General features: G+C 53.4%; 7 protein-coding genes across 7 annotated transcripts; 3 read left to right on the forward strand and 4 right to left on the reverse strand.

The window, feature by feature from the left end:
• Positions 1–19: 19 nt before the first annotated feature.
• On the reverse strand, positions 20–1,045 carry CLUP02_06429 (uncharacterized protein; the record flags this gene model as incomplete). Its single annotated transcript, XM_049285428.1, has 5 exons — positions 20–207; positions 321–438; positions 494–873; positions 930–958; positions 1,032–1,045. 5 exons carry the CDS (start codon positions 1,043–1,045, stop codon positions 20–22), a joined length of 729 nt encoding a protein of 242 aa, XP_049142571.1.
• Positions 1,046–1,585: 540 nt separating this feature from the next.
• On the forward strand, positions 1,586–2,372 carry CLUP02_06430 (Tim17/Tim22/Tim23 family protein; the record flags this gene model as incomplete). The annotated part of the gene is made up of 4 exons (XM_049285429.1): positions 1,586–1,763; positions 1,830–1,949; positions 2,021–2,218; positions 2,278–2,372. 4 exons carry the CDS (start codon positions 1,586–1,588, stop codon positions 2,370–2,372), a joined length of 591 nt encoding a protein of 196 aa, XP_049142572.1.
• A 244-nt stretch (positions 2,373–2,616) lies between these two features.
• On the forward strand, positions 2,617–4,247 carry CLUP02_06431 (uncharacterized protein; the record flags this gene model as incomplete). The annotated part of the gene is made up of 12 exons (XM_049285430.1): positions 2,617–2,771; positions 2,828–2,864; positions 2,918–2,979; positions 3,068–3,098; positions 3,153–3,207; positions 3,308–3,327; positions 3,384–3,437; positions 3,530–3,621; positions 3,663–3,712; positions 3,767–3,872; positions 3,970–4,131; positions 4,184–4,247. The coding sequence occupies 12 exons, from the start codon at positions 2,617–2,619 to the stop codon at positions 4,245–4,247; spliced, it is 888 nt and encodes a 295-aa protein (XP_049142573.1).
• Positions 4,248–4,721: 474 nt separating this feature from the next.
• CLUP02_06432 (DNA mismatch repair protein msh-2) lies at positions 4,722–7,603 on the reverse strand (the record flags this gene model as incomplete). Its single annotated transcript, XM_049285431.1, has 3 exons — positions 4,722–7,331; positions 7,393–7,524; positions 7,580–7,603. 3 exons carry the CDS (start codon positions 7,601–7,603, stop codon positions 4,722–4,724), a joined length of 2,766 nt encoding a protein of 921 aa, XP_049142574.1.
• An 848-nt stretch (positions 7,604–8,451) lies between these two features.
• On the forward strand, positions 8,452–9,843 carry CLUP02_06433 (uncharacterized protein; the record flags this gene model as incomplete). Its single annotated transcript, XM_049285432.1, has 1 exon — positions 8,452–9,843. One exon carries the CDS (start codon positions 8,452–8,454, stop codon positions 9,841–9,843), a length of 1,392 nt encoding a protein of 463 aa, XP_049142575.1.
• A 141-nt stretch (positions 9,844–9,984) lies between these two features.
• CLUP02_06434 (eukaryotic and archaeal DNA primase small subunit) lies at positions 9,985–11,672 on the reverse strand (the record flags this gene model as incomplete). The annotated part of the gene is made up of 4 exons (XM_049285433.1): positions 9,985–10,615; positions 10,671–11,117; positions 11,186–11,380; positions 11,431–11,672. 4 exons carry the CDS (start codon positions 11,670–11,672, stop codon positions 9,985–9,987), a joined length of 1,515 nt encoding a protein of 504 aa, XP_049142576.1.
• A 583-nt stretch (positions 11,673–12,255) lies between these two features.
• CLUP02_06435 (uncharacterized protein) lies at positions 12,256–13,097 on the reverse strand (the record flags this gene model as incomplete). The annotated part of the gene is made up of 5 exons (XM_049285434.1): positions 12,256–12,385; positions 12,509–12,622; positions 12,671–12,741; positions 12,807–12,864; positions 12,916–13,097. 5 exons carry the CDS (start codon positions 13,095–13,097, stop codon positions 12,256–12,258), a joined length of 555 nt encoding a protein of 184 aa, XP_049142577.1.
• Between the last annotated feature and the right edge of the window lie 239 nt (positions 13,098–13,336).

Here is a 13,336-nt window from a genome sequence, read left to right on the forward strand (position 1 = left end):
GGTCCGTGATGGCCATGCGTTACTGCCTCTTTCGATATGGTATGCTCAATGATGAATCGAAGCTCGCGCTAAACTTTTGACTGGACGCTTCAGTGTGGGTAGACTGGTCGATTAATGCCTCGCATACGACTCCCGAATCGTCATCAGCTTCCCGTTCGGGACCTCGAGTCACAGGTTGGTGGTCGTCTACGAATATGTAGAGTTTCGCTGTAAGTGCTCGGCCCAGCTAGTAGCTCAACGTAGTCAGTAGTGCTTCGGGCGGATCGACGGGCAGCCGTAGTTATTCCTCGTCCCTCTACTGATGTATGCCCGTCAAAGACTATCGCAGCCGTCGGCGAGAATATCTATGTCCGTATTGGAGATGCGCAACTCGATGTATGTTCGGCGGAGGATCGCTCGATCGCGAACGGCAGGGTAGGTTTTGTTAGACGCGGGGCACTGAATAACTGTTAGTTCAAGAAAGCGAGACCAAGTTGCATTGAAGAGAGAGAACGAACAGCGAAGGGGCTTCTTTTGTCGAGGCCGGTTGGTTTGGCTTTGTGGCCGAGAGTGTTTGTCGTGCCGGCCTCAAACGGAGGCCACGCCTAAATCGTGCGGTGCGGTATGCATGCGGGGGAGAGTGGCAGAAACAGCGACGTGGAGGAGAACGCAAGCAGAGCTTGGGGTATCTAAATGCATGTGTAAACAGATAAGAAGACTGTAGACTCCAGGAAAAGACGACGACGTGAAAAGTGTCTGAAAAAGAGGATGGTAAACAATTACGCAGCTTCAATGCGTTAAGGACAGGGACGTACGTACGGGCAAGAGCTACCTCATGCGACCTCAAGGTGGGCAGGTAGTGTGGTGTGTGGCGGGGATCGAGACGTAGACAGGCTGACGCAGCTGGTAGCCTCGCACTAAGCCGTCGCAGTTGAAGGAGCTTAGATCACCTGCAAGGTACTTTGCCAGCGAGAGGAAGCTTCCCTGGTGAGGTTTAGGTAGGTATGTAGCCGCTAACCTCGTCACCGCCTGCCGAGTTCTTTCAGGTCAACCCCCGGCTCGGCATGGGGCGATTAAGGCACGGCGCCTGTGGCTAGAATCACATGGAATGCAGGGATATGGCTTCCATGAACCGTCGTCGGGACCAAGATCAGGTGACCTGGCAAGCGGACCCAAGCTCGTTGGAGGAAAGCTGAGTCATCAAGAAAACTGCATCACCTAATTCTTCTTCCCAAGCAACCAAGGTGCCTACTTACCTCGACCGAGAAAAGACTGGTTGAAACAGATGCGAATTGGTCTCAGGTCATCTTAGCCTGGACTTTCATGTAAGATATGAGTCGATTGTTTCTAATTCGATACAGAAATTAATTTCAAGTACCTTACTTTATGAGCCAAAGCCAAAGGCGGAAACACACCTCACCGAGGGCATACACAGTTGACCTTTGCACGTAGTCTGATTGGCTCTACACCGAAGTGGCACGTGACTGACCCGGAGGTGGAGCACCTGTCGTGGAGCTTCAACCTGACCTCAAACTTCCGCAACATCCCTCACCAACTCCTTTTCCAATTGAGTGTCTGGCCCGCGACTCCGAACCACCCCGCAACCATGGCCGGCGACCACGATACGTACCACTCCAAGGACGCCATCAAGGCGGCCATCTCCTCCTCTGCCGCCCTCGGTGGTGCCGGCTTCTTTATTGCCGCTGTTCACAATGCCCTCCAGAAGCAGAATGTTGGCGCCATGTCCGTCTTCACCCGCAGCGGCGGCATCATCGCCGTGATGGGTACGTCGCCCAATTGCCTTTCGCCAAGTCCAATTGAACGTTTTTAATACTAACGAATGTGCGCAGCGATTGGTGGTGGCGCATACGGCTTCACCAAGTCGGCAATGGCCAACCTGAGAGAAAAGGACGACCCGTGGAACACCGCGACTGCCGGCTTCATTGCCGGTTCAATCCTCGGAATGACAAGTAGGGATACAAACCCCGAGCCTGGGAAGAAGCAATCAAGACAGGATACTTACAAGTCGCGCCTCATACAGCCAGAAGAATGCCCGTTGTGCTCGGCCTGGGTGCTGCCTTCGGCGCATGGCAAGGAGTCTTTGAGGTCACCGGCGGACGCCTCAGAGGATGGAACACGGCCGAAGTTGACGAAGCCGATTTCGAGGGCAAGATTGCTCAGCGCGCGGCCAAGAGACGCCCGATCGAGGAGACGATTGCAGAGCTTGGCGAGGGCCGTGGTATGTTTAACTTTTGGAGTACGGGGCTCGATATCCCACAGAGGGCTGACGCGTTACAGGTATCCGGCCGCCGGGCTACGAGGAGCGGAGACGTGAGCGGCTTAAGGAGAAGTACGGTGTTGAGATCAACCCCGTCAAGGCAACTGTCGAGTAAAACAAAGTCAAACGAAACATCAAAACCATCGCCACCACCAATCCACCACCCAGCCCAGCGAGGCATGCTCTTTTATTTCCCGTTGCTTGTACATATACACAGCCTGCGAAACACGTGGGCACATGAAGAGGAGTCTCATCGGCTAGAGGAAATGGAGAATTGTACTATTTTTTTCTCATGCTCTCTGAGCTTCCGCGTGATGTGTGCCTGTCTCCAATGACGCACCGCCGACTGCGTCTCAACAATGGTACGTTCTTGCGTAATGTCGGCATTTGCCAACTTCAATGATGATACATTAGCTTCAGAGGCTGTTTATGAATTATTTTATGATTCGACCAATCACCGTTCTATCATTTATCTGATTATGAGTTTGTTTTTTGGAAACTTTTGCATCTTGCTGTTCTCGACATTAGCTAACAAGAAGTCGATTTCTAGCAGCAACCAACAACACCAAGTGTTTCGTTATCACCGCCGCAACCTCATCTACTAATGGTCAGTTTATTTTGTTTACCCTTTCCCTCCTTATGATGATACAGTAGCTTCAGAGGCTGTTTATGAAATCACTTCATGATTCGACCCATCACCGTTCTATCATTCGTCTGACTTGGTTTTCAATACTCATGATCTCGTGTTACATTATCTGTGACTGAAACTGACATCCAAATCCAGACCTGACGTCAGTGTGCTATGCTGAGCCTCCGATACACACCATCCACATATGTTAAGGTAAGTCTTGGCAAGTTCTTTGTCTCTACCCCATCTCTCTTGATGATACTCAAGCTTCAGAGGCTGTTTATGATCTACATGATTCAACACATCACCGTTCTATCTTTTTGTCTGATCTGCGATTCAAATTTCCGATTTTCTGCGTCTGCCAGCTTTTCACGAATACTGACATAGCTTTCAGGCCGGCATGATCTAACCTTCGGGCCAAGCCCAACTTGATGTTTTCAGAGTAAGTCCAGCCTTTATTTTCATTCACTACACATTTTCTGTATGATGATACACTAGCTTCAGAGGCTGTTTATGATCTTCATGATTAGACCCATCACCGTTCTATCATTTGTCTGACTACACTCATCTTTCCTGTCAACATTGCATACTTGTTCATCTTTCAAATGTACTGACCGCGACGTCTAGGCATTTGGAACTACAAGAGAAAAGCAGAGAACAGAAGCCATGGATGGACGCTCGGTGTGCCATCAGATCTACGCGAAGACTCTTTCACTTGTCAGATCAAGGGATCAGGGTGCAATATCCCGCTATAGTGTGGACAGACTTTAGTTGCAGTAAACGCCGTGATGGAACGGCGGACACGCGGGTTCTCGTCCCCGACTTTGGTAAGCTTGGATTTTCTCTCGTTACCCCCTTTCTCTAGCATGATGAATCACTAGCTTCAGAGGCTGTTTATGAATTATTTCATGATTCGACCCATCACCGTTCTATCAATTTTCTGATCCTTCTTAAACCACAATGTCTTGGCTTTTCGTATCCGTCGAGGTCCGGCATCGGCTAATCACCCTTCTGACAGGATCTTTCTGGGTCAAAGGGCTTCTGTTCAGTTAATCGAGACGCTTTCACAGTCGCAATGTTGAAGTCTTGGTAAGCACTCTTCTCACAACTCGCATCACCGAATCAAACCCCCACTACATGATGAGACTCAGCTTCAGAGGCTGTTTATGATTACAATCAACATGATTCGAAACATCACCGTTCTATCACTTTCTGACACCCGCTACGACGCCACAACCTTACTCACGTTCAGACATCATTCGTACACAAAAATTGCAGGTGGCTAACTTCGATGCCAGATCTCTTCAGCAGCACGTTCCAACATGTCCTGGACTCATTATGATGAACATCCTTCGTCATTAATGCTCATCTCTAGCAGTTCCACAGTGCTGTGCAGCGCTTTATCCATGGTACGTCGTCCTCTTCTCTGCCCCTTTCACATCTCTCCCCTGTTACTATGATGATATTCAACTTCAGAGGCTGTTTATGAATGTTATTTGTGATTCAAACTTTTACCGTTCTATCATTTGTCTGATTTGTTCCACGACAACAACTCTTTCTTGATACCCTCACGGGATGCGTCGTACAAGGTGCTAACAATCCCAAGTCTCTAGGTATGCATTGCACTTTGCGCTGGCACTATTAATCAAGAACGTCGCATAGAGTGACCCGGTGTTGTTTTGCTACATGCCTCCTATTGTAGTTCTGCCGTCCTTAATAAAAGCCATTCTTCTTCAAAAGCCAGCATATTGATCGTAATATTGTACACCAGTGACCTAGACCCCCAACGCCTTGCGCAAAGTTATCAAACGAGGGCAGCCATCATTGGGGTTGCCCTCACAAAGTCTTGACAGACTGGAAAAAGGGGTTCGCAAGCAACTTCTCGTCCGCCATGACGAGCCCCTTGAGCTTAGAAACCATCTCTTCCTTACTCATCTGCCCAGCGGCGACCTCTTCCTTCCACTTGAGCAGCACCTCCTTGAGCAGCGCGCTGCCCTCCTCGATATCGGTCTTGCTGTACTTGAGACCCAGGTCCTCGTGCTTGGACGTAAAGTCCTCCAGCTCGTCAGCCTTGCGCTTCGCCATCCGCACGACCTTGTCGGGGAAGCGGACCAGCTCTGCCACGTGGATACCGAAGCTCTGATCGCACACGCCGTCGTCGACCTTGTACAGCAACGTCACCTCGCGCTTGCTGTTTTCGCCGCCGCCGCCGCCAATGTGCGCGGTGACGTGCAGGTTGTGCACCTGCGGATGGTCGTCCGCCAGGGCCGTCAGCTCGTGAAAATGCGTCGCGAACATGGCGAAGCAGCCAATCTCCTTGACAATGTGTTCGGAAATGGCCCACGCGAGGCCGAAGCCGTCGTATGTTGATGTGCCGCGACCAAGCTCGTCAATGATGATGAGCGATTCGGCCGTGGCCGATTTGAGAATGTTGGCCGTCTCGAGCATTTCCGCCATGAAGGTTGACACGCCCTTGAGCTGAGAGTCGCTGGCTCCGACACGCGCCAGGATGGAGTCGAAGATGGTTAGCTCGGCCTCACTGCAGGGAACGAAGCAGCCAATCTGGGCCATGAGGGCGATGACGCCAATCTGACGAATGTATGTTGACTTTCCGCCCATGTTGGGGCCAGTGATGATGAGGAATGAAGACTTGTCGCGAGTCAAAGAGACGTCGTTCGTGATGAACTGCACGTCGTCTTGCATTTCCAGACATGGGTGTCGAGCCTCCTTCAGGATTGTCTGGCCTTCACCCCGCTTGTGAATCTTGGGTCGGACGTATTCCGAAGGTGCATGGACCGAGCAGTGTGCGAGGGAAACGATGACGTCCAGGTGTGCCAGGACACCAGCGAGTCTCTCCAAGACTGGGCAGTACGACGCAGCTACGCCGACGACCTCGTTGACCAAACTGCTCTGGGTTCTGTTGTAGTTCTGCGACAGCTGATCGAACTCGCGGCGGAGACTTTGTAGGGTCTTCGTCGTGAAGTATACACCGTTCTTCTGCGTTGAGCATTCCTGGTAGCCCGACTTATTACGGATTGCGCCGGCTTCTTGTCTCGTGAGTCTCATGCAGTAGCCATGGACTTTGTGGTTCTCGAGGAAGATCTTCTTGCCGACTTCCTGCTTCAGGTCGCGAGCGGCATCCGAAAATTGCTGCTCAATATCCCTCTTGAGCTTGTCGAGCTTCTTTCTGATGATCCTCAAGCTGTCGTCGAACTCTGGCTTAATGATGTACTCATGATTGTCGAGCGCGTCCAAGTCAACCGTGGTTTCAACCATCTCCGAGAGCTTTGCAAGACTATTGGATAGCTCACGGAGAGGGGTGGTGTATGCTTCATCGAGAGGGTCTCTGTAGGCTTCGTCCATGACGCCCTCCAGGGTTCCCAAGAACCCGGGCAGACGAATGATGACCTGATACGCACGAACAACGTCCTCGAGGTTTGCCTTGCCCCTTTGGAACCGCTTGGCGAGGCGGTATAGATCCGGGACTGAGCGAAGGTGCTCCTCTTGCATAGTCTGCCGCAGCTCAGTATCATTGACGAATGCCTCAACAAGCTGTTGGCGCTTCTCGATTTCCTCTTTGTTCATGAGTGGTTGCTTGAGCCATTGCGACAGCAGTCTGCTACCGACAGGTGTCTTGCAGTGGTTCAGCAGACCGTACAAACTCATAGACTTGGCACCGTCGCGGGCGCCGGGCATCAAGTTGAGAGCCTTAAGCGCCGCCGCATCCAGCTTCATGAACTGTGAGAGGTCATGCTGGTACAGCTGGTACTGCCCAAAGTTGGACGAATCGTGGAGAACGCCGAGGTACTTGATAAGCGCCGCGGCCGAGCCCATGGCCAACTTGAGGTCGGTTTGTGGGAGGAGAGTGGTGGCGCGTTCGTCCTTCAAAAGACGTGCCAGGTCCTGCTCGATATCCTTGGTACCGAACTCGCTGGCAGACCGCTCCGAGACGGCTACGCCGCAGTTGACGATGATCTGCTTGAGCTTTGTCAGGTCGGGATCCTTGTTCTTATCCGCCTTGTCTGTCTGAACAAGACACTCCCTGACACCGAGCTGAATGAGGAGGGCCTCGAAGTTGGAGAAAAGGTCGTTGTCAAGGAACTCGCTGACACCCAATTCTCGCACACTGGCATCGGCGAAGCAGACGCCCACACTCCGGGCCTCCGAGGCTTTTGTTGAGATCTTGACGGCAAGCATCATCGGTGCTGCTTCAATTTGGCCACCGAGGTCCTCCTCCACATCCTGCAGGTTGCCAGGCGAAGCTTGCTTGACAACTTTCCAGTTCATGCGACCGCCGGTGCTCTCCCATATCTCGATTCTCTTGCCGAGCTTGAACAGTGCTTCTCGGAGGAATTGTCGAAATACCGTGACGGTCATTGTCACTGAGGCGAGCCCCGTCTTCTCATCTCGGCCGAGTGTCCTTACGACGGACGTTGTCTTGTAGACCTGGGAATTGTCAGACCGCTCAGCTCATGGTGGTGAATAGGTGATGTAGGACCAGACGTACTGTGCGGGCAATGAAGTTGGCATCTTCGCCATGTGATGTGTACCAGTCGCCTCGGTCGAATATGCGAACTGTATCCTCGTGGACGGCCGGGAGCGACTTGAAGAAGCGAATGAAGCCGTGTTCATCGTCGACCTATGGCAATGACGTATCAGCGAGGCGTCTAGTCGGTATTGATTGGAAAACAAACCTTCAATTCCGGCCGGGAAGACATGGTGAGGAGGGTATCGTAAAGGATTGAATAGCGAACGGTAAAACGGAAAGCAAAATCAAGTTGGACAATGTAGGTGGTGTAAACCGTGCGTGACACCAGGTGCTGTGCTTCTCCCGAGTGAGCGAAGTTAAAGTGGTTTCCGAGTGTGGCGCGTCTGGAAATCTACCTGGCGGGAGACGCGACGCGCTGGCGCTAGTTCAATTTCGGTGCCAAAAGTGCTGACCGCCCTCCAATCTGCCGGGACTAACTAACTAGGTATTCGCACCTCAATTACTCCGTGCTAGCCACCACTGCCGAAGATGCTGAGACTGTGAATGCAATTCAGCGAGCTTACTTACGGCTCAAAATTTCAATCTCATCAGTCCATAGTTGACGCTTTTTAGAAGTTTGCTCACTTTCACAGCAAAACGCCGTTGTAGGTGACTAGCTACAATTCTGGTAATCTGCGTATCAAGACTTTGGCTCTGGCTACGGAACAGCAAACCAGCCGGTCATTTTCGACATCTGATCTCACACCTTGCCAAACACACTATCCACGCTCTCATAGATATAACTGTCCACTCATCATTCGGAACCCAGCCCCCGCGTTGATGCTGTTCAGGAACTTGAGAGAACTGCAGCTCAGAACGCGAGTTCTCTGTCGCGCCGGTGCCGTTGCAAGGGAGAGCTGCAAAGCTCCAACAACTGCCCCGCATTACGCTCCAAACGGTTTAGCGTATTTCTCCAACCTTTCCGCACACCACCAGCTGGGCAACGACCATCGCAGGTGGTCATCGCCAAAATTTCGCAAAAGTCCCCCACTTCGCTACCTAAAGTTTGCATCGACGTCCAGCTCGACCACCGCAGCAATGGACACATCCGCAGCAGAACCCGTCAATCAGCCAGCAAAGGACCTCGAGATGTCCGAAACCACTCCAGAAACTACCGCCGTCGCATCTTCAGCCCCCAATGGTGGTGTCGCAGAGGGTCCCGCAGCAGCAGCACCGTCGATCGCCACGGCAGAAGGAGGAGCGCAAGCCGCTGAGGAAAAGGAAGGCGAGGAAGCCGACGTGGAATCATCCGGTCCAGCCGCAGACGGCGACGGCGTCGCCTCCGAAGAACCCAAAATCTCAAAGAACCAGCTCCGCAAGATGAAGCGCAAAGCCGCGTGGGAAGACGGCCGCGAAGACCGCAAGCGCAAACGCAAAGACAAGCGCCACGACAGACAAGTCGCCCGCCGCGAAGAGCTCGCCGCCGCCGTGGCCGAAGCCGAAGCAAAAGGTATCGACCCGTCCACCGTCACCATCCCGCCGCGCCGCAAGGTGCCCCGCGTGCCCCCGACGCAGGTGCCCATCACCCTGATCCTCGACTGCGCGTTCGAAAAGTACATGCTCGAAAAGGAGCAGGTCTCGCTCGCGAGCCAGATCACCCGCTCCTACTCGGACAACCGCCAGTCGCGGTACCGCGCGCACCTGTACGTCAGCTCGTACGGGGGCCAGCTCAGGGAGCGCTTCGAGGGTACGCTGGGCAGCCAGCACGTGCACTGGAAGGGCGTGAAGCTCGTCGAGGGTGACTTTGTCGCGGCGGCCAAGGACGCGGACGAGCTGATGAAGGGCCCGCGCGGCGGAAAGATCATTGACGTGCTGAATCCCACCGAGGAGGACGGCACGCCCGCGAAGAAGCCCGCCGTGTTTAGAGACGTCATCCACGACTCGCCGAACCCGGATCCCGAACCCGAACCCGCGGACGAGCTCAAGAGCATTGTCTACCTCTCCTCCGACTCGGTCAACACCCTCGACCGCCTCGAGCCCAACACGAGCTATGTCATTGGCGGCCTCGTGGACAGGAACAGGGAAAAGGGCCTGTGCCACCGCCGCGCGCGCGAGATGGGCATCCGGACGGCCAAGTTGCCCATCGGGGAATACATGAATCTGTCGAGCCGGAGGGTCCTCGCGACGAACCACGTTGTGGAGATTATGCTCAACTGGCTCGAGACGGGCAGCTGGGCCGAGGCGTTCCTTAAGATCATCCCCAAGCGCAAGGAGGCGAAGCTGAAGGAGGAGGGCGCGGGCAGTGCCAGTGGTACGCCGGCTGCTCAGGAGGAGGGCGAGGGCGAGGGTGATAATGTTGAGGATAGCAGGTTTGAGGAAGAGAATGATGAGGATGTGGATGAGAACCAGACCATCACGGAGACCGTGGCGGCACCTGAATCAACGGAGGCGGCTCAGGAGAGTGGCAAGACGGAAGTGAGTACATCATAGCCAGGCATGGCAGGCGATTTCAAAAGTTGATAGAATACCCCCTCCCTTTGTTGTCTGGAATCAAAGGGACAAAACAGACCACAAACACCAACCCATTAACCAAAAGGCCCCCAATCATACAAGAGTCGTGTCGATTTGCTTTCAAAATTCCATGCTGTCCTCCTCCCTTTCCCTCTTGACCTTGACGTCCCTCTCATCCTTCATCAAGCCAATCACAAACGACCGGAACTGCTCCACGTACGGCTTCAAGCTCGTCTTCTCCCAATCCTGCACGCTCTTCTGCTGCGACCCGGCCCCCTCGGCGTCCTCGCCGCCGCCCTTCCACGCATCAATCTCCGCCAGCAGGCTCTGCACTGTCGGCACGGCCAGCGGGTCAAAGTCCTCGAGCCTCTTGGTGTCGATCGGCACGCACACCCTGCCGGTGCCGGGGTGGACAACAAAGGGCGATTTGAGCAAATGGTTCAGCTTCTTGCTGACCTCGATATCGAGGCGCGGGTACGTGTACTCGAGCACAATATCCTGCTTGGCCTCCAGCAGCGCCTTGGCATCGAGCTTCTTGCTCGCGCCGCTCTTGGCCACGGTGTCGATGTCGGCCCACTTGGCAATGGATGACCGACCCGGCGCCGCGTCCCACTTCTTGCGAAGGGATTCGTTGAGGTCCTTGTCCGGGAGGAGCTGGAGCAGACGCTCCGCGCGCTCGTTGGAGGCCCAGGGGTCTTGAGCCTCGAGGACATCTTCTTGGAAGTGTGATTTGAGGGTATCCAGACTCCGTCTACGGCCATGTTAGTTATTCCAACGCCTTGCTCAGTTGTGCAAACATCACTTACGAAACGTGAGGATGCAGCGGTCGCCACAGGTTGACCTTCTTCCCGCTCTGCGCGCCACCCTTGAGAACCTCCAAGTACCCCGCGATAGACCTACGCATCTGGTCGCCCATCGTGCGCGCCTTCTTGTCGCAAACCCACGCGTGGGCACCTCTTCGACCAGAGTACACCCACATTATGTGCTTGAATCCAAAGTCGTCCCGCAGCGCAACGTCGACGACCTTGATCGCCATCGTGATGAACTGCCAACACTTATTGCAGATATTCGCCTTGTCACAACACGTTCTGATGTCGTCGTAATCTGTCAAATCGATATCGAAGCACAGCTCCTTGGCGAGCGGCTTGAATGCGCTGGCGTTACGGAGGGTCTTGCGGTCGCGCGGGTTCGTGGTGTAGACGGGACCGATCTCGAAACGGGAGGGCATGAGGCGAAGAACGTCTTTTCGCAGGCTGGGGTGTGAGGGGTTAGTTTCTGTCGTACTCCCAGGAGTGAAGTAAAAAGGTCATAGTAGACTCACAGATCGTGGCTCGCAAAGGACTGGTATCGTAGGTATGCGTCGTTCTGCAGCGTGAAAGCGAATTCTCTATGGCCAAAGTCGTTGGTCGGTGATGGGCTGTGATTCAGCCATTGGAAGAGGTATCTCCAAGGGAATAGACGCTGATAAAAACTGCGCATCACCTCAGGATCTGAAGCCTTGAGGTCTGCAACATCTCTACACCTGGTATTAGCAATTGCCCCTCCATTCCATGTCGGATAACCCACGTTGGAGAAGGGGGTGTCAAGACCCCATCTGGACTCGATGAGGGAGCGTCTTGTGGTCTTGAACTGGGGAATTCATCGTCTGAGTCGGCGTCTGCAAACAGGTCGTCCAGCTTGACCTCGCTCTTCTCTTCGGCGGCCGGCGCAGGCGCAGGCGCCTCGGCCTCCTCCATCGCTACGTCGCCATCCGTTACCTGGGCGACATCTTCGGGAACGGTGGAATCGACCATTGCGTCGTCAGTCATGGCGGTGGTCTGAGGTGAGTTTGCTTCTGGTGACACGGAATGAGGCATCGCTATGTCTGTGAGGGTGGATGATTGAAGGTGACAACTTCAAGTATCGCTCTGCTGGTATCGGTCACTTTGTCTTGGTGGGCAATTTGCCGGGGCAACTTTGCGGGCGGGCGTTGCTGGACAGGGGCGCGTCAGGGACGCGTTTTCTCGCGTAAAGAGCTGGGATGGGCCCCGTCCCCTGCTGAATGGCTTAGTCATTAGCGGAACCATCTCGACTTCACCTCCTTCCTTCCGTCTACCCTACTCCGTGCTCTACTACTCTAACTCCTCGAAGGGACATAGTTAATGCAACGTTCCTCACATTCTGAGTCGGATTGTATTATTTCCCTATATTTCTAGCTCAAAATTCAATGGTCCCGTTTCAGATGATGCCCATCGTTCGTCTATCATAAACTCATTCAGGCGCTATACACCATGGCAATAGTTGACGTAAAAGACCACCTACCAGAGCAATGCCATCCGTGAACCGTCCGGTTTTCTGGCTCTTTCCGCCTGATCCGATCCCTCTTTGCTTCCTTATCTGAGCCTCTGATTTTCACTCGGCAGGATAGATCTCAGATTGCCGCAAACTCATCCTCATTGACGGCTCCCACAGGATTTTGAGATCCGAAACAGGGTTGGCAATACCCATCAGGCTAACTCCCGTTCCGCTAATCGACTGCTTCCTCATATGGAGTGAGAGTCCACGGCGAATTGTACGAGGCACCGGTCCAGGCTATCCTCTCACTTAAACGTATAATTCTAATGACCCTCACTTATCGACTGACTTCATCGTAATAGTTCACTACAAATTCATGAAAGACTGAACCAGAGGCCCTGACACCAAGCACTTTCTTAATTGGATCGCCATCTCTGGGAAAGCCTCACAGGTGGTTGCGGGAATACATCGCACAGTATCGGATCTAGCACTGAAGGTCAACCCCATGTATACTCGACCACGAGGTGCTCACTCGGTCGAGGCGCCCCCGTGGTAGTTCGTTCCATGATCAGCAGTGCAACGTGGTTCCAGATGACGGAATTTCTTCAATCCATTCGTGGGCAATATCAATGCTGCAGATGCCGAAGAGAATGCATGAGGCCCCATACCTCATCCCGTAGGATCTCTTGAGTTTTGGTGCCTCCTTCGATGGAGAATTCGTAACATCTACGGTGCAAAAGAAACCGTTTTCTTATTAGGATATCATCGGTGCATGACTTTGACGAGAAGCTGCCGTTGCAAAATTGCCTCGTACGGGTTTCATGATCCATCGCTTTCATCCCTTCGTGAACAAACACAGGAAGGATGAGCGTGAGACTTGGTGACTGGGAAGGATGCTGGCAGCTCGAAAGAGATTTCTGGTGGAGGCCAGTGGCCACGGAATACAACATCATTTTCATATGTGTTCAGAGTCTACTGGAAGGCACGCTCGTTTTACCGTAGACTTGAGAAGTAAAATGGAGGTCCAGATGGGAGGCTTGAAGTCTCATCAATATGATGACGAGAAAGTGAGGAGGTACGCCGGTAGAGCTCGCTCAAGCAGCAAGAACTCCATGTCGGTGACAAGAATCCACCAATAGCCGTGTAACACGGAGGGCCAGGAGCAATCATGGTCAGCACCGGCGTCAGAAGTATCCTC

Source organism: Colletotrichum lupini, chromosome 3 (genome assembly GCF_023278565.1).
Source record: "Colletotrichum lupini chromosome 3, complete sequence".
In the NCBI taxonomy this organism is placed as follows: Eukaryota; Fungi; Ascomycota; class Sordariomycetes; order Glomerellales; family Glomerellaceae; genus Colletotrichum; species Colletotrichum lupini.